Source organism: Buteo buteo, chromosome 4 (genome assembly GCF_964188355.1).
Source record: "Buteo buteo chromosome 4, bButBut1.hap1.1, whole genome shotgun sequence".
In the NCBI taxonomy this organism is placed as follows: Eukaryota; Metazoa; Chordata; class Aves; order Accipitriformes; family Accipitridae; genus Buteo; species Buteo buteo.
The window spans coordinates 38,181,075-38,201,561 of NC_134174.1; the positions used below are offsets into that span (position 1 = coordinate 38,181,075).

The following is a 20,487-nucleotide window of genomic DNA, read 5'->3' on the forward strand; positions in this document are numbered from 1 at the left end:
TCTCTGTGTTCCATACTTACAATTCACCTCCCTCACTGCCGCCTCTGTGCTGGTTGTATTTCATAGCACAAGCTACGGATCACTCCACATACAACTAGGATACGAACTAAAGCTTTTAATAGCCTTGGAAACACAGCTATTTCAGAAAAATGCACCCAGTTCTTCCCCAAGGCAAACAATTCCAGGAAATTTGAGGGTTTTGCAGACCAGATAACATGCTGTCTCAAGCGTCAGCCTAGCCTGAAGTTTGTGGCAACTTTGAACTTAAAAAAGCTTGTTCCTACATTATCTCCAGTGCACCTAAAGGAGGAAAGACAGTTGTTAAGCTTCACAGCTTTCTGCTTCAGTTAGGGGCTGAGAGCTCCTGGGTCATATTTCAGACTGGAAAAAGTCTCTATAAAACCTAAAAGATACCTTGCAAAGTTCCTGACACTTAAAAAGCAACCCTTGCCCACCATCAGCCCCCCCAAAGCAGCTCTCAGTCCTTCATCCAGCATTCTTAAGCATGCAGGAGTGCAAATCCTGTTAACGGTGACCGAGAAACATGGGTGGGGAGAACTCAAGGATGCCAATGGGGAGAGAAAAAGCTTGGGAAGAAAGTGCATGCGTTTTCCCAATGTTCCATGTGACAGCGCTGCGCAGCTGGTGCCTATGTCACCTTTCAGCAGGCTGCGAGTAGGGGACAGCTTCTTTGGCGATACAGCCCTCGAAAAATGCATGCTGGAAGGTCCAGCTCTAACACCACAACAGTAACACACAGCCTACTAAAAGACAGTGGAACATATGGCTTAACGAGAAACAGTATTTACAAAGCAGGTGAGAAAAGACCTCTTTTCCTTCCTTTATGCTACATCTAGCTAAGTGCCAGCTCAAAGCATCTACTTTGACCTGGTATCCAAGCAAAGCTAATCGAGTTCAACTATGAAGGCTCGTTAGCTAGAGCACTTGCTCTATAAAAAGCTAGTCCCAGCAGTCATCTCCTCCTAAAGAGGCTTCTTGGCAAAGTGGCATTTCTTCTCAGAGGAAGGTAAGAGGCACCACCTTCCCTCTGCTGCTTTTTTTGTTGTTTCTATGTTGTTGGGTGCCATGTAGTTATCAAGAACTGTTTTAGTAGGGAAAACTCAAAGTAAACTCTTGTTTTGCATTAAGTTGTCTATTGAGCGGTAAGTTTCTTGTTTTTCCCTTGACCTGCCTTCGTGCTGTCTCAGACCTGTTTAATTATTTAAAAGTTGCTGTTATACAGCAATTCCAATTACTGAACTAATTCACAACTTACTGTTTAATTTATCTGCAAATGATGCTTGGTACATGGTTTAATTTTAACACTGGAAAAGGTGTAGGTTCATCACATGTCTTCATTCTGCCAAAAACCTACAAATATTACTTGGAGGAAAAAGCTTGTCACTAATTAAAAATCCTGTAATGGGCAATAAGAGGAGTATTTCTACTGCTTGGTTTCTAACTGTTAGCTAAACGAGTTCTGAGATCCTGGAGCACCCAAGAGCTTTGATAATCCACTGGCAGCTGCAACAGCAACTGTACCTTGCCCAGAAACAACCAGTTCCTTATTTATTAGTGCAATTAAGGGAGTGGAGTCAAGCCCTGGTATGCCTCACCATCACCTTGCATCAGGAGACCATCAGCCTGTTAGTTCACTTCCCCCCTCGCCCACTAACTCCCCCAGGATTTTATCACATCGGTCCTCCAAAACAAAACTGTAAATAAAAGTCACTGGATGCAGCACATTTTTGTCTTATCAGTAGTCGGAACAGCAAAGCATAGAAACAGTATTGCGTAAGTACCACCCTTTTTATTAATGATGACATCCCTTTTTACAGCTTACCCTGTGCTGTCAGAATAACAAGCCTTGCCCTGTGCCAGTTGCTACTTAAGGCTTCCGCTGGCTCCAGCTGCAGGGGCGCCGGCTGCCCGGGCGATGCACGTTGAAAAACTGCAGTGAATAGCTCTATGGACACAGACTTTATTATGCAGCGCTATCGTGGTAGCACACGCAACCGAACAAACCTGGTAGCGCAGCAGGTACAGCTATGGGACTCGAGCATGCCTCGTAGCTCTGGCCCAGGGCTAGCTGGTGAGCCTGTCAGGGAGACTCTATCTCGGTGGCCACTCTGCTTACTTGCAGGTCCAACAAATATTGCTGCCTCTCCAGCGACTGGCTGGCGGGAAGAAAAGGGCCAGTCCAGCTACATGGTGTCAAGAGGTTCCTCCCAGCATAGCTTCCTCCAGTTTCACACTAATTGTAAATAAAATAGGAAGGGGCACCAGACAGATCTCGCAACTGATTTGATTGGTGACTATGCAAGCGTGTCCTCCGTCCAGCGCTGGCTGCCCTGCTCAGAGGGACTGCCGGGCTATGGAGCCCTTCATGTGCTCCCAGTTGTTATAAAGAGCGTAGAGGCCGGTAAGTGTCAGACCTGCAATACCACCTCGTGCTATCCCACGCACTCCACCTGAAAAAGAAAATAAGATTAAAACCCATTAAGTGACATCCGAGGAAATGATCAGCTACAGCAACTTCCAAGAAGCTGTTCAAATCCAGAGGCATCTTAATGAAACAGTTTTTCTTTTTTAAATAACTTTCCAGAAAGGGTACCTGTGCTAATTCTACCCTGCCCTTAAATCTGCTGCCAGGCACAAGAAAGGTCATTCCTGATCCTGATACTAATTCTGCTGGTATGACTTCCTCTCAAACTATTTTAGCACTATTCCCTGAGTGAACCACTACAGAACACTTGAAGCAAGGTGGCTTTTTGTAAGTCCTACTTTATCTATTCCATCTGTCCTCAACACAGGTGTTTACAGATAGGTATGATCTCTTCCTGCTTTAAGAACTCCTCCATTTAGGATTTCAGATGAGGAATAATAATAATAATAATAATAATAATAATGTTTGTCAGTTATGGTAACTAGGCTTGGGGGGGGAGGAGAAAGGGCAGGAGGGAAATAAGTGAACACAACAGCAGCTGATGTGGACACGACCTTGGGCTCCAGAGATTAATGAGGGCCATCACAGAGAATTTATCACTGCTTTTGTGTCTTTGGAATCTTAAAGCCTTTTGGAAAAAAAAAAAAAGTAGATGAAAGGGACCAACTGGCAAGAATTTACTAGGTCATACATCGAACAACTTTCTTTATTCTTACTATTATTAATATGCAAAATTATCATCTTGCAATGGCAAAAATTGAGTCACACAGGTGATTTAAAAAAAAAATCTTTCTTTTTTTATTTTATATTTACTGCTCACTCAAGACTTGAAGCTTCTGCAAGTTGTGAAGGTAAAAATACAAGTAGTGAGTTTGGCTACTACCGGAAGCCAGTGCACCTGGCTGGAGCTGGGAGTCAGATGGCATCACAACTCCATTCCATCCATGTGAGGGCTGTGGTGTACAGGGACAGAAGCAGGAACTTCTGTTGCTTTTACTAAACACCAAAATGCTTCTATTCCTCAGTAGTAGAAAGTGCCTTGCTAAAGCTCCCAGAATGCACTATAAATGTGCAGGAACACCCGAGAGTATGACCCTCAACACTAGGAAAACTTCACTGAGTTTGATTCTGCAATGTTTATCAATCCCAGCTGAAGCAAGTTAGATAATGTGTACAGTATATAGAACAAGGCCAGTTTCTGCTTACAGCTAGATAAAACCTGCCTGCTTTATTGGTAAAACTGACAGTGGAATTCAGGTTCCTCTAACTTGAAAAGAAATGCATCTCCGTTATCAGTGATTTTTTTTTTTTTCCATTATGGTCATAAAGTTGTCTCACAGAATTGCATTTAGGCTTGTAGTGGGGCAAGAAGCTGTTGGTGTCAGCCAGACTGAGACTGCATTACCTGTGCTGCAAGATTAAATGGATTTCATTGGAGTTGTTAAACCTACTCACATTGCCCAGGCATGTAATGAAACCAAGAAGCTGCACAAGTTGGACTTGGCACTAGAGGTCATGTCTAGCCATAGTTTCTAGAAATTTCATTGCCAGACTAGCTGTGGTGATTCGAGAGTTTTTTGGACTGTAAGCCTGAGCTCACTGCCCTAACTGTTGAGAACTCAACAGCTCTAAGGAAAGCCATACTGTTTATGCACCTACGTGCCTAAATCAGGAATTAGGAATGCAGATGTAGACTTCTATTTTTGATAAGTCATCCTGAATTTGTTGCACAAAAAGCTTTTCACATGAAGGGGTTGCAGCTGGGTACACAGAACTAACCATGTGCAAGCAGCTTCTGGCAAAAAGCCACAGGTGAAATTTAAAGGACACTTTGTGCAAAACAAATATTTGAGATAATCTGTAAAAATGCTAACTCCTTGTTACTTTTGGGAAAAATGAATAAAACATTAGTGAGCCTGATTTTCCGCTGTTTGTATTAGAAAGCAATTGCTTACAGAAGAAACCCCCAAAGAGGGCTCCTAACCATTATGGTATACAGGGAAATGCATGAAATGTGGAACATCCTCACAGAATGCAACACAGTACAGAGCTATGACTATTCCCATAGATTCCTCCCTCAGCCCCCAGGTTCAATTCCTCTCCTTTCCCCTTAAAATCCTATTCTTCCTATGGAAGAAAGGTAGGTTGAAGGCTGATCAAGTCTGGTTCCAGATTCTGTGAAGTCAGGATTGTACAAGAAAGTTACCTTCTTTAATTTGGATAGCTGAGCCACTTTCTAGCATCCATGCAGACTTAGACACAGCACTGCTAAGACATACTACTCCTAACGCAAAAAATAATGATAATATTTTCATGTGCTGAGGTCAGCCAGCTGAGGTTGGCAGCTCTGAATCCACTTACAAAGTGCCAACCACCAGGCCTAAAGCAGTCTGTAGGTCTTGTGGACAACTTGGGGACTTTGCTGAAGAAGATGTTTCAGTGGAAGTCTGTTTAATGAACAGGCACTAAGCTTGTGCAGTCGGTATAGGTAAATTACTGAGTTAGAAAAAATCCAAGAAGAAAACATGCAAGAAATGTTTCTTACCAGGCTCCCTATGTTTCTGCTACAAAATTTTGCCAGTCATCTGTTTTGTAGCAGTTGCACCTGGTTTCTGAACTATCCACAGTAATTACAAAAAAAGGGGAAGAAAAAACTTTCCCTAACTGGTTAGATTTGCATTTGAGTAAGTATCTCCAAGTCTGTGGCAGGCATCAAACAGTAATGCACTGTAGAATGCAGCCCAGTTGCTGGGCAGGAAATGTTAAGCCCTCTGAGAAGATTACCTCGTTAAAAAAAAATAATAAAAAATTCTCCACTCCCATCCCAGCTGTGTTTGCATGATAGAACACGTTCCCACCCCTCCTCTGCAATCACTCTCTGCAAGCCTCTGATACCAAATCTGCCTTGACAAACCCTCCTAGAAACATGGTCATAAGCCCCTAATCTTGCATGTCTAAATAAGATAACTTAAAGTTCCAGCTGACAGACACTTCTGAAAGCAGGTATTTTGAGATCAAGCACCTTGCACAATAGTTGAGAACTGCTATGGGTTTCCAAAAATACATCTGATGTTCTCTAAATGAGAATTTAGTCTCTGACTTTAGCTGCTGCACCCTTTCACCACAGAGTATTGTCCCTCTTCTATGCATTTAGAATAGGTTTTGGAGTATGCTATGCAATGACACACAGCATTCTAATAGAGCAGCTTTGCATTTCCTTATGGTATGATCCACTCCTAACATGGAATTTGACTCATATAGTAGGTAAAATCATTATCTATATGGCATCACACGAGGGCAAAATCTTCCAGTTAGGACCTTCGTGTGTCTGTTTTCAGAATGTGTTACTCTATCCTGGGATAGTTCCTGGGATCTTTAAAGCAAGAACCATCCAACAGCAAACATTAGAAATACCTTAACTGAAAAACCAGACATAGGTATTTATGCCAAACAAAAGAATTGTAACAGTTAAGTTGTGATTAGTTTTCTGTCTTCCAATCTCTCTCTCTCTCTGATATTCAGAATGCAAACAGTTTCTCTTCCTTTAGGGCTTCCAGGAACAAAAATATTTTTAAATGGTTTAAAGGGCTTGACTTTTCAAATGTACAAGGCAACCTCAGTTTTTCTCCAAATGCAAGAACAGTGGTAGCTAGCCAGACCCTCTGAACCATCAGGCAGACATTTGTTTCAACATCTGTGGGTGGTCTTATGTCAGTAGAAAATTCGAATAGTTTCCTCCTGCTGCTCCACAGGGGTCACTTTATGAAATCTTCTAAGTGTGGGCAAAGTCTGTGGGTACAGAAATTATTGAGGAAACTGATAAACTTCTTTTTGGAAACAAGATACATTCCAGAAAAGCATGTTCCACTTTCATACTGCTGCAGCTAAGACAGTATTGTAGTTAAAATACAGAAACAGCAAAGCTTGAGACAGGGAACACTTCCTGTACTTACTGTGGTGTGAAGGCTAAATTAGAAAAACAGTAAGAATTTACAATTTAATTTAAAAGTTTAGAAGTATTAAAGCTGTTAAAATTACTTTGCAGACATTATTAACATTCCCTGTCTTCTCACTGAGTGAAAGCACCAGCACCTGACTGACAGGAGACTACTTCAGCTACAGGTCTCCTGCAGCACAGGGAACTTTAACTTTAGTTCACTGATTCTACTTAGCGGAGCAGGACGGAAGGCAGCACTGCTCTCAGTGGCCACACGTATTCTTAGATGTTAGCCCTCAAGTGACAAAGAAAGCCTCAACAGCTATTACCTGTAGCACATGCTTGTACTTTACCCTTATATCTTCCTTATTTCAGACCTGAAACAAAATACTTTCACTAAATACCATTTGATTAATAGTCCTATAGAGTTTTTATGTTAAAAGCAGGTTTTGACAGAGGTTCTTAATTTCTAAAATGCCTGACAGCCCTGAATATCAAAATTCAGAAGCAAATCCTTTACTTCCTTTTCTCCAAATAATGCAGAAAAATAAGACATCCCAGGGCCATACCTGCAGCAGTCTGCAAAAACCTCCCACTCCTCACCAAACAGAAACAAGAAAAAAAACCCTGCCTGCCCCCTCCCCCCATCCCAGACTGAGCCTAAAAAAAAGAGGCTTTTATAGCTCAAGAAGTAGTTAGCTAACACAGCTGCCCTGAACTCCTACCCGCTGAATGTCACAAAACCTATCTTTAGCTCTGGCCAGACTTTACTGCTAGCAATAAAGCATTCACCCCTTCTTAATTAATTCATAATGTATTGACTTTTCAGGGTTGTGTTCTGAGGTCTTAAAATGACAACTACTCCCTTCAGCTATTGCTAGCATGCAATTGCCTTCTTTTCAGATGCATACCATTTTATACCAAACTATGTAACACCTATTGTGCAAAAGGCATGAGATGCTCTATCTAGTATTGGGTTCCTACCGCACAGAAGTACAGTAAACAAAATAATTTAGTTTGTCCAAAGTATTATTTTTGTTCCCGTTTTCCCTAACCTCAAGAGGGGAAAAAAAAAATTATCTAAGAAAAAGAACATCTACAACCTGTGTAACTCTCAGATAAGAGGTAAAGGTTATTTAATTTTTTTGCTTACTGAAGCCTCTGTCAGGAATTTCAATGAGAAATTAATGGCTGTCCCACTGGGTCAGACCAAAGTCCCCACCTAGCTCAATATCTTTTTCCCGAGTGATCAATCCTGCATGCTTGAGGAGGACTGTAAGATCTTCAACCAGCTGTACCTTTGTGACACGATGACTGGAACAACGTGCACTTTCATGGTGGAAGGGAATAATAGTGACATAGTGCATAGTGACAATAATCTTTTTGATTTTTGCTGCTTTCAGAAACTAATACAATTATGAAAAAAACAAAATAAAGATGTTTGATTTAGAGAAGAGGTTGAAAACACATGCAAGAGGGCTAAATATTTGTTTGTTTTAAGATATGTTAGTATTTGCGCTTCGTAACATTTAACAGAAAAAACTTGGCATAACAGATCTCAATTTCTGCTTTTGCTTGAAATTGAAGAATAATGTCTTATTAAATGGGAAAGCTATCCCTGTGGACGTAGGATATTAGATTCCCTTTTAGCAAAACTTAAAGAGGATTGGCTAAGTTGCAACAACATTTCTACTACATATGCCACTGGCAAAGGAACACAAAGGGGTTTTTTTCCCCTCCATCACTCAACTTCTACCCAGAACATTCTGTTTAAGTTGTGAACTCAGAACGCAGCTTCCATAAAGCTGCAAGTCTAGTGTAACAAGTTAATACTGTACTTAGATTGCTACATTTGGGCTAAAATCTAGTGAGTAATCTTGGTATTAAATTTCATTTCAAATAAATGCGAAAGCTAGAGATCACTTTGGTCAAAGGGATCAACTAGTATGCTGTTTCAAAGCTCCTCAAATCAGTTTTACCTTCAACTCAATTCAACATCTGTTAACTTAAGCCATACAGTATGCTGAGAAGGATTCCAGTTAACACTTGATTTATAATGGCAAGTTAACAGTATCTGACTCACTCTGAGGAGGACCAGAAGTCTGGGGGTCTTAACTGCTTTAGTCACTTGCAGTGGGGAACTTTCGGTGACTAATGCCACTTCAGTGAACACAGGGGGGCTAAACTTCCACAGTGCTTACCTGCAGACTTTTTAATGCTCTTTTATCTTCCCTTACACGAGTTGTGTGTTAAGTAGCCTCGCACATAACTGCTCACAATCTAATGGCTCTAGAACGTGCGTATTTTGGAAAGCCTTTTTTGTTTGACTGCTGGCATTTTGGTAATGATTAACACCTCTACAAGGACAAATTGTGAAAACAGGGACCAGTTTGGGGCAAGAAATTTCAGCCTTCAAAAAGTCTTCCCACTTTTTTTTTTCCTGTTTACTCATCCCCCTCAGCAAAGGCTTAATCATTTGTTTCAGAAATTCAATCTAGGGTGTAGTGTAGTGTACACAAGAGTATTTTTCAGTGCAGCAGGGTTGCTGATGTGATTCTTCCATCAGTGCTATGTCTAAATATTAACCAAAAAGTCATAATAAAAAACCTGCCATACTTTATACAGTTTCTTCTTAAATATGTCCCTGATCTCTTTACAGAACAGGACTGATGGAAGCGGGAAATCTGAGTGTTTGAACAGCAATGCCTCGAAATCCGTATCCACCCTTTGTGGATTACAGAAAGCCTTGATTTGAAATGGCCTGTTTGTGGGAGTTTCCAGCCAACACTAAAATACAGGGATTCATAACAGAAATGTCCCTTTGTTAATGCCAACACAACATGGCATTCCATGTAACACAGGAAATTATTACAATCTTGAAATACGTCCCAGGTGTGAACTGATCATTTGCATGTGGTTTAAATATTCAAGGTTTTTTAGGTAAATATATATTGATGTTGGGTAAAGGCACAACTTAGAAGGAAGCTTTGCCATACAGAATTAGGAAGGGCATTCTAGCATAAGGTGACAGGAGAGGAAGCAAGAGGGACAGAGCATGAAAGAAAGAAAGGAAAATAAGATTGGAATTAACCTTTTCACTTCCAGAACTAATCCTTGACCTTTAAGGTCTGCTGTGCCACTCAAATTTTCTGCATATGGTGAAAAATGTATTTCTTTGGAGTTTCTACGCACTACAGTTCATATGCACAACACATACTTGAAATACAATACTGTAATGAATACAGACTTACTGACTACATTTACCTTTATCAGTGCTACTATCAGCTCGGTACATCCTTTATTACAAACAAAAGTCCCACTGTGCTCTGGTAAGAAAAATTTTTGTAGTGTCAGATGACTGTGCATGTGACTGGAGTAGTTACCCCATGGTTGCACTGCACCAAGAATTACACATAATGCCAGCTCTATACTTCTGAAAGGTAAGGGGGAAGCTTCTGCTGGAGCGTAGATGGCAGTTCTCCTTCTTAATAACTTCCTACGGAAAACATTAGACTTCTATACTGCTACCCTATCCAGCTGTTGTTGGTGATCTGTTGTATTACTTTTAATCAATTACTTATTTGGGATTTCACAAGAGAGCTATGTGCTCTTACAAGGTTAAGTGCACAAGCTAGTATTTATGAAGGCTGCTCAAGCCAATTATTTTTGGTTTCAATCAGTCTAGGCCAACAGGAAAATAAGACTTCTCAAACTGTTTTGCCCCATATATAAAGCTAGCCTTCAGGAACACTTCTAAGACACTGCGGCTCAGTTAGTTATGTAAAAGTACATAGGTTAATTCTAGAATTATCTCCTCAGTAAAATAGAGGTGAATCCTATAGCCAAACCTTTATCGAGGTACTTAAAACATATACATTTTTCCTGTGGTAATGTCCATCTGTGGTACCCAGCAGTCCTCTAAAAAAGATGATCCCCTCAATTGTTGAGCTTGGAATATTTGTTAAGAGGCATTCTGCTGACGAAGCTCAGACCCTCTCTTCTGCAAACAATTCACTACGCATCAGTAAACTAACCTTAAATCCATGCTGTTCTCAAATAACGTTGTTTCTTGGTTTTGACCACTACGCAAAGACTAGAGTCCTACCACAAGACAACAGTTTCACAAACAGCTAAGTAATAACTTTATAAATATATCAGTTTCTCTATGTGTATAGTTTTTTTGCAGCTCCAGGTACTATCACATGAATCACTTGTAAGAAGTTTCATCTCAATGCAGTCAAACTGTGTTCTGTATATTTCTCCCCTCCCCTGCTCCCTTCCACTTTGGAAGGTAGTTCCCATTTGCCTGCATCCACTCATGGACTGGAGAAACTATTGGTTTTATTACTGCTATACCTGAAAAACATGGCTAAGAATGAGCTGGGTATGTATTTTATACAATCTCACTACAAATCTGAGTAAATATTTGAGTGTTTATTCAGTACGTAACAGACATAATTTGGCTTTCATGATTATTGTCCTGTGCAAGTTGGAAAGAATCCAATTTAATTCAGCTGGAATTTTTTTTTTTTAAGTGCAAGTTTTCCTTGACTAGACTTAGCTGCGTGAAAAAAATGTGTGGGTTAGGGGATATTGAACTAATAGGTCTTCGTTCCTTGTGTACCATTTTTACACTGCTGATTTTCAGAGCGGGACAGCATTTAGTAAAAGTAATGAGAATCCTAATAACTACCATAAAGCACAAGAAGAGGAAAACTAGAAACATTTTGTTACTCTACCAGTGCTTTTGTATAGCATTCCTGTCAAGGTTCCAGCAGCTATAGTGTTCAGGTCATCTTCTGCACCTCGTGTTTTTTCAATGATGACTCCGAACGCACTGTAAAGTAGAGCTGAGAAAGAAAAACATATTAAAAATTCAAGTTAAAACTCCCATTCTCTGAGACACAAGGCTTGGAATCCAGTCCTGGTGTAACTATTTAGACTATGCTTCTGAAGCACAGACTTTCTGTTTATTTAAAGGGGGGGGAATCCTCTGCAAAATCTTGTCTTTTGTGGTTTTTTCCAGACCTATTTCTATTTTACAGATAATTTTAGTTCTCTAGCTACAGCCTGGTTATAAAGTAGCATTCTTCATGACATCTAGTACTGCCTCAAGACATGATAAATATGTGATATAAAGCACTGACTGAAGTTTAAGCCCATTTTGCTAGTTCAAATTTGTTTAAAAAACTTTTGAGGGTTTAACTTTGTAGTGGCAGGCTTTATACTGTCTTCTGTGGATTGCGTGAAACTAAACAACACTTTCTAGGTAGTAGAGAAAATTGTTGCCCACGTGTGACTGAGATGAAATGCAAGTTAAGTGCAGCATTCAGATCATGTTATCAAGGGCTGAAGTACATTGGGCTGCATTTCCCATATAAATGAGTATTAGATTGCTTGGGATTTGACATTTACAGCTGCTTCACCTCTGCCTGGATATGAAAACTTTGTCCCCAGAGGGCCTTTTGCTTTGGGAGAACTTTGGGGACTGTCCTGGAAAGGACCAGAAAGAGAAATGCATGGGCTTTTAGTATGGATGCATATATCATCTATGCATTTTGATGAAGGGAGAAGGCACCCCCATCCTCACCCCCCATGCTATAATCACATTTCATGCTGACAAAGAACAGTAGAGTGTGTCATCATTTTAAAGTGAAAAAGACACCATGCCACTTTAATTCATCCCTTGTCCTCCGAGAATTTGAAATCTTTACTTCTGCTAAAAAGCATGTAAATACTTCATAAGCAACCATATTAACGCTGATGAGTTGAACAGTAGCATCTCTCTCCATTCAGCATAGGCAATGGTATTTTACCTTGTCTTAGTAGCACGTAGTATTAACAATGAGGGGAAGGAAAAGCTGAATTCAACATTTAAAAAAACACAGATGTTGCTACCTCTGTTTAGGAACAAAATGACAAAAATTGTCGGTAGTGACAAAAGGAATCTCTGAGGTACAGAAATGCTGCACAAGTGAATTAAGAGGCAAAAATACCTCAGCTCCTTGAAAGGAACTTCTCTGGTACCTAGGACAAGGCAGAGCTATACCAAATCACAAAATAACAAGTTCTGCGTAGCTCTGTGGCTTGGGAGGCCATATTTTATAAGAAAAATAACAGTTTGTTACGGGAATGCACAAACATTTTCTTGAGTAATCTTTCTTCAAACACAGCTGAAAAAATCTGTTAATGTGTCACTTAACCTGGAACCTTTAACTGCAGTGTGCCTGCATCTCAGTTTTCAGACGTTTCGATTAGATGTGGAATAGAAAATAAGAAAAACAAAACAAACATCCCACCACAAAACTCACTAGGCAATATGCATCTCTTATGAAAAGTGCCATTCTCACTGTAGTTCAGAAGCCCATCTCTAACCATGGCCTCTATATTATACGTCAAAAGCTGATGTCTGAGTTAAATGGCAGACTAATCTACTCTTTAGAAATAAGACTGAAACAAAATGTAATAAATGCAACTTACCCTATGCTTTGATGCATTTTTCAAAATTCAAATATATGTAGACTGGGTTAAAGTATGATGTAATCTCTTGTTTTAAATATTGCTAATTTCTGTTATCACTTCACGGGTAATGAGTTCCATCATTAATCTTCTTCAAAATAACTTCAACAGTTTTGGATTTCTCCTTTCAAACTGAGCACCCTTTGGTCTTTTAAGATTGGGGCGGGGGGGAACCAAAGAATTTGTATTCTCTAGGGCATTAGTTATTCCACTGACTTTTATGAAATCATCTGAAGTTGTTTTTTTGAGGCAACTGGTGTGATCTTATTTCCTAGCCCCCTCCCCACTCAAATCTCAGTTCACAGAAGTTTCTTTTTCATACATCAGGCTTTTGAGCATTTTCTTTTCTCTTTTTTTCTAACCCATATTAGTTATAAGCAACATTTAGATTTAATGTAGGTGGTATCATATGTGATTTTTCTAGCTAAGCTACCATCATAAAAGGATAAGTCTTTGTAGTCACTATCACATTTCTTCTACAGATAAAATTTTGTTGACTCTTTAGCTGGAAACAGACATCAGGCAGTTGCTCACATGACCACTGAGTCTTTTCTTAGGTTATTGAAGTTATTTCTGAAGTATTCAATTACATTTTTTTACTTAAGTTGTGATTTAACTGGAATTTATTAACAAGTAAGCATTACCTATAACTTTCAGTTATTCCTGCTATTCTATAGCTAGAGTTCTTGTTCGTAATATACTAAAAATTTTGGTTTCTAATTACAGGCTTTTGGCTACTTATGCTTCAAATTCTATTTTAGCCTTTAATTTCCTTTTCAATGTTTACTGAAATGCTCTCATGTCCCAAAGAAAAACAAACGTGCAGTTTTTCCTGATGGATTTCATAATGAAAATTTAGAGAATACACTTTCCCATCAAACAGTTACATGTTTAAATTGCTTTCCCTACAAAATAATGAGTTTACTTACCCAGAGATCCCAGAGTGTTAGCCCATAACGCTCCTTGCCTTGTCACCATATTTAGAATTCTATAAAGGAGTTAAAAAGGTATTAAAACCTTTAGCTCTCTGTGTTTACATTGACGCAGTGTTTATGATAGGTGTACTATGTTTACAACTATACATTTGATTAATAAAACTGGAATAATGAACCAAAAGCCCTTCAAAACAAAACAGTGAGGAAAAGCACACAGCTTGGTAATACATAATCTCCTTCATCACACATACTACAAATAGTAATGCAAGCAATACTGAAGGCAAATATTTAGTCCTGTCAAGTCTTAAGAAAATCTTTCTCTCTTTTCAAGTCAAACTTGCCCCTTACCAAGAATCCAATCTCTTCCCTTCAAATGACTTTCTAACCCTAGCTGATAAATGTTCCTTACATGGTGACTATACTGAGAATGACTGATATACTTATGCTGACCTAACTGGGTAAAAGACCTCCAAGAAGACTAGAGTGCTCTTCTAGAAGGTGCAAGCAATACAGGGACCATGTGTCAGGGAGCATGGTGACACCTGAACAAATGGTGTAGGTATTAAAAGCAAGTCTGAACTAAAGCAAGCCAGGAAGAAAAGAGGCAATCTTTTGCACTTCCATTTGTCAAACTTAGCGCCCAACAAAAAGTAAAGTACCCAGAGTATTTCTGTATGTGTGCTTCCAGACTAGCACTAAAGAGGGAAAGCAAATCTTTAGCGCACTCTCAGGGAAGCACAATATCACTTCTTTTTGGCATCAGCTGTCTCCAGAACGGTGACAACAGCAGCCAGAAGAAATGACTGATCTTTATCTCCCAGCAGTGTAACACTATCACAGGCACAGTACTGCTCTGGACAGCTGACTACCACTGGAACTTAGTTTATCATTTAAAGCAATGAAAGTGTCACACATTATGTTCCTTCTGATTTATTTTCCACTACTTTCCCTTTTTAATAATTTTCATTAGGAGACACAGGCCATTAATGAATATGGTTAGGTATTGAATTAAACAATAATGGAAAACTTCATTTTGAAACAAGAGAAAAAAATCCAAGAGGCTAGGGTGTTGACAATCTCTCCCTAATTACAACCTCCATCCCCATTTTGTTAACATTACATCAATTCTGAATTGATGAGAAAATTCATAATTTTCATAACCATGACATACTGTGAGATGTTTGATGATGGGGATTAACAGCAAAATTCAAATTCATAAAAAAAAAATAATCTGCGTATACTAAGGATAAATTTGAAGGAAATCTAGCTAGGCAAGTCTCTTCCCTGCACCTGATTAGGAAAAGGTGGAATTTAATACACAGTTTCAAGGTGATGACCTCCAGCAGGCCTTTTCCCTTGAAGGGCAAGTACTAACAGCAGCATGAGCACTGACTGCCACCTACTGGACTCGACCCATCAAAGTTCGCTCTTAACATGTTTTTGTGACTCGGCTCATTCCAAATACATAAAGTACAACTCTGTTCATCTAGGACGTACAACTCTGTTCATCTAGGACGTTATGGAAGAGTCATAATTATAATGGGGAATATTTTGGTTCTAGCTGTAAATCTAAAGATGGTAAAAAAGGGGATGAAGAATACAGAAACAGAATTTAAAAAGGAGCAGAGCCAGTACAAGCTATCCTAGGAAATACTAAATTCCTCCTCTAAAATTCCCTTTTTCCAAAGTATTGTGGGAGTGAAAATGTTTTCCCCCAGTTATTCCACTCCTCTAGTTTGCTATGTCTCCTTCACAGGCACTTAAGTTTTCTTATAGTTATGTCTAAACTACCAATAATTCTAGGAGAAGCATACTGCTGGAAAAAATGTGTTCCTATCTTTACTGCGTTCTTTCAAATAATCAGGTAAGGTAAAAACACGGGAATGCCATGCGTATTCGTGGACGCTGTAATCCATAACAACTTCCACCATGCAACACTTGCTCAGCAGCACGTACGAATGTCATCCCTAATGCAAATCCAGGCAGGCCCAGCTTCTGCATTTTAATCTCTTCCTGGTTTTGAAAAGTTTGGGAAAGAAGAGAGAACTCGCTCTCAGCTAAGTGACAGCGAAAAATAGCTCAAAGCAAACTGTGCTGCTTCTGGGAATACTTCAACGTATAAAAACACTGTTTTGACTTCGAAGTAGATTTCTAGTAAATACCAAAGTAGTAATTTATTCTCAAATTTTTAAGGTAAGTCAGAGGACACACCAGTTGTCACTAAATGAAAAGCAAAAAGCTTGAACTGAACATCCTTATAACTAAAAACATTTCACAAGCTGATGAAGACAAACACTGACTCTTGTTTGTCCCCACTAAAGACACAAAAATACATTTATTTTTGCAGTATATTTGGATCTAACCTTGTACAAGCTGGAAGAAACAACTCTGTCACTGAGGTGTACTCTTGGGGGGGGATTAAACACTTACTGTACATTTCTAGGTTTTGACCACGCCATATTCTGCGTCTCCTTCAAGCCAAGTCGCAAACCATTCAGCGCACCAAATGCTGCCCCTAGTTAGCATGATATCAGTTATTACTTTTTAAGAAGAAAAGGAACAAAAAGAACAATACTAGAAACAAATACTGAGAATAGACTTTAGTGTATAGACTGAAGTCAAATAGCTGTTTATTTAAGAACAAGACAGTCTCGTCAATTACTGTAGTACATAGGTGTTACCTGGACAGCTGGGAAAAGTGAAAAACACAACCACCTACCTGTCATACAACATCCTCCAATGGTAAAAAAGGCCAGCTCAAATCTGCCTCGAGTTTTGTTGGCTCCTGTGGGCAAGATAAACTCATCTGTATCCTGGGGGAAAACAAAACAAAACCAATAAATGCTTTTGTATTTTCCAAGTGTACCTGCTTCAAAATGTATGCCATAATAAATTTTTTTCTTTAATCCATACAATGAACTAAAGAAAAGACATTTACAACCAGTGTTTCTGTAAAACTGTTGTCCACACTAGCACAGAAATGGAATATGCTATGTGTATACTTTAATATGAATGAAAAAAGACTTTAAAAAGATAAACTGATCAAGAGCTTTTTTTTTCCCCCATCTGTCCTAACTTTTTATAAATTACATTGGGCAGCCACGGAACTCATATTGTGTGGGTAGGTGGTGGTTGTTTTTTTTTAAATTAGTATTTGCTTAATTATCTATTACAGCTTCCAGCAGGCAATACAAGACTTGCTGCTCTCTAAAAATCTTCCTGGTGTCTGACTGTGCAGCACTGTTTCCTCACTGAGCAACCTATACTTATGCAGCAATGCATTAAGTTTTTCCACTACTCTGACACTAAAGAAAAACTGCCTTTGTACCGAAAGAAGTATTTCCTTGCACTGAAATAAGTGACCTATTTTGAAGACATGAAAAAGCACGGAATGCATTCAAAACTAGTGATTATCAGGCATGAAATATGCAAGGTTGGTAGTTTTTTACTTGTCTATCTTTCTCCCACACGGACAGGCTTGTGTTCTTGTAAATCAGATTGGTCCAAAAAGCTAAAGAAATGGGCTGATAACTAGCATGCGTGTAGAGATAAGGTGGGCCAAAGCACTTTTTCAGTATGAGACATTGCCAAGATGCACACGTGTTGATAAGGTGCTAAAAAGGCAACATCGCCCTTTCTGCTTCTGTGCTCTCCAGTCATAATATTATGCACCCCCCATTTAACTGATATATGACCACAACAACTGCAGGCTCAAGTAATTGCATTGTAAGGGGTTTTCTTAGTCCATACTTGCCACTAAACATGGACAGCAATACATAAAATTATACAACTTCTAAAATTGTGAATACTTTATCAGTTAACTGAACCTATATTATGGTTTCTATCTTCCCTGTAACTAGGTATTTGGAGAAATTCAGTGCATACATTAGTTAGCAGTTTCTTAAGAGTTTTCACTATTGCCCAGAAAGTCAAGATGAAGCATTCACCCTCTGTATGTAACCTCTATGTTTCTACAGAGACAACAACCTAGGAAGCCTATCCTCTAGGTTTGTGACAAAGGCTGGCATGCTATTTTAGAATGGATACCTGCTGAAGGTAACAAAAGCATTGCAGAAAACACATTGGTTTGTGCCTGCATTAATGGACTAACATAGAAAGTGGGTTTTAAAGTCACGAGTACCGCTGTAGCATTCGTTATTATGGGAAGGCCAGGATCAAAATGTAAGATTCTCAACAATAAGGCCGACTTTCTCTCTGCATCCTGAAAGCAAACTGATGATCTTTAAATACAGGAGACCCTCACCCCTCCACACACACCTTCACAGACAAACCAATTTTAAAGGCTAATAATGTAAGTTCTTGTATTTTAAAATATTAGCTATGTCTTTTTCTTTCAATTTTTAGAATCACAGAATGGTTAAGGTTGCAAGGGACCTGCAGAGACTATTTAGTGCAACCCCCCTGCTCAAAGCAAGGTCAGCACTAGCTGGTTGCTCAGGACCACACCCGGGTTTTGCGCATCTCCAAGGATGGAGACTCCACAGCTTGCCTGGGCAACTTGTTCAAGTAAAAAAAAAAAAAATTTCTCACATTTAAATGGAATTCCCTTTTATTTCAATGTACTTGCTAGTGCTAAACATAAAGAGCAGTGAAGTGTTACAACACAAACTGTAGCCTCTAGTGTTATGTCAATAGGTATTTTTAGAACTGTTTTGCAAGTTAGTCATGATGCTAATGCCAATACCTTCTTTTCTTTTAAAGCAAGCTTTTTTTTAAAAAAAACAATCTATCAGTATATACAAGCTTTGTTCCAAAAATTCTGTTGTACCATTTTTAACACCAGCATGTTCCCAGATATACCGTACTAACTAAACAAGACAATTTTAGAGGGTATTTTCAGAAGAGGTCTAAATAATCACTTAGCATTTTTTCAACCACTCAACAACAGCAGGCAAGATAATCATGCTAGTGAATCGACTTCAGAGGCGCATCCCCTGCTTCCCATCATTGTGGGAATGTTATGCTGTAATCTTGACTACAACAACTTCTCGTGAAAGAGAAATATAAAAAACAGCCCCCAGAACTGCATTCAGAGCTTTCCACTTACAAAAGTAGCAGTGACGCAGTGTACCATGAAATAAAAGGCACACAGTTTAGCAGATACTATACAACTGTTGACCTTCAGTGCTACTTCTGAAAAATTTAATGTTCTCAAATAATATAGGTCATATATATAGATAATATTAACTAAATAAAATCATTAAGACATACATCCTTATTGGATTAACTGAAACCTTTTCAGCTGTAGTTAATATTGCTGATAAAGGAAAACATTATAGGATTTTAAATTATTTTATTTTCCTACAGGCCATCCTGTTAGATTAACTAGTATTAAGCTGTGTAAATACAACAGCTACATTATTCTGTAGAATAAAAGGGAAAGCTCTACTTCACAACAGTCTCTCTTCAGCTGGGAAATGACATAAGGAAAGTGGTGTGAAATTTGCTGCTGCTGTGATGACAGCACAGATGATGACAAAGCCTGTATCAGGTCTAGGGTTTGGCTGAACACATCTGTAAACCGATTGAACTCATCACAGTACAGAAAGCTAATCCATCAAGAGTGGAGAGTTTCTGGCTGCTCTTACTGATTGGAGGGGTTCAGTGGAGGGTGTGACAAATGCCAGAACTTGTGCAAGGATGCATTGGGGCTGTATGCCTCAGAGTAGGGAGGGAGACCTCCTCTTTTCAATAGCGGCAGGCTTATATTGACACAACAGTCTTACTTACGCTCTGTATTAAGACTGGTTTTCTTCTCCTTGATGCCATGGTGCTGCAAGCTTTTATTAGGAACAATACTAAAAAAAATCGTTCCTTTCAACTGCTCATCAGTTCGAGAGTCCAGTACACACTGCACAGCACTGCAGGGTTTTTGAGGTCTTCACATATGACCTCATATACAAACAACGGAATCGAGTTCAACACAATAAAAGCAGGCTGCCTTCTCACCTGTACTAGATACCTGGGATCCAAGTTTAAATACGGCGACAAAGGACTCATTCCGGTTACTGAAAGGAAAAAACAATAGAGTACTTTAACACCAGTTTCTCCGGTAACAATTCCACACTCGGTAAGTAAGAAGGGGCCAGGCGCGGTGCGCGGAAGCAGCGGACGTTCCGCCGTGAAGACACGCGGCGGGGACCGATCCCTCCCCGGCCCGGCCCGGCCCGGCCCCCCCGGCAGGACAAAGCGCTGCGCCTCGGCCTCCCGCGGCCCCGGCCCGTTGCCGGGGCGGGCCCTCGGCCCCTCACGGGCCGCGCTCCGTCGGCCCGGCCCTCTGCCCCGGCCGCGCCACGCTGATTTCCGAGAGCGGTGGTGCCGCCGCCCCCGGGCCCGCAGGGACCGATCGATCGGCCGCCCGGCCCGGCCCGGCCCGGCCAGGCCCTGCCCCGCTGACGGGAAGCGGATACCGCCTTCCCGGCGCCGCCGCAGGGCCTCACCGGCCGCCCCCTGCCGCGCCGGTACTCACATGGCACCCCGGCCAGGTCGGCGTGGGAGTACCCCACGCCGCCGGCCCCGAAGAGGCCGCCGAGGCCCGTGCCCTTGGAGTTGCCGCCGCCCTCCATGGCGCCGCCGGGCCCCGCGCCCGCCGCCGCAGCCACGACCGCCGCGCGCCGCCGTAAAGCGCG

The 20,487-nt window shown here is 40.3% G+C and overlaps 1 protein-coding gene and 1 non-coding gene across 2 annotated transcripts; both read right to left on the minus strand.

Annotated features, from left to right (window-relative positions):
• Positions 1-1,790: 1,790 nt before the first annotated feature.
• On the minus strand, positions 1,791-20,478 carry TIMM23B (translocase of inner mitochondrial membrane 23 homolog B). Its single transcript, XM_075025592.1, has 7 exons — positions 20,328-20,478; positions 19,808-19,866; positions 16,557-16,650; positions 16,268-16,352; positions 13,832-13,890; positions 11,123-11,233; positions 1,791-2,471 (listed from the first exon to the last, which is right to left on the minus strand). The coding sequence occupies exons 1-7, from the start codon at positions 20,422-20,424 to the stop codon at positions 2,356-2,358; spliced, it is 621 nt and encodes a 206-aa protein (XP_074881693.1). The 5' UTR covers positions 20,425-20,478; the 3' UTR covers positions 1,791-2,355.
• Positions 14,511-14,713, minus strand: LOC142030734 (small nucleolar RNA SNORA74). Its single transcript, XR_012650268.1, has one exon. It is a non-coding gene; the product is annotated as a small nucleolar RNA SNORA74 (small nucleolar RNA).
• Positions 20,479-20,487: the final 9 nt, after the last annotated feature.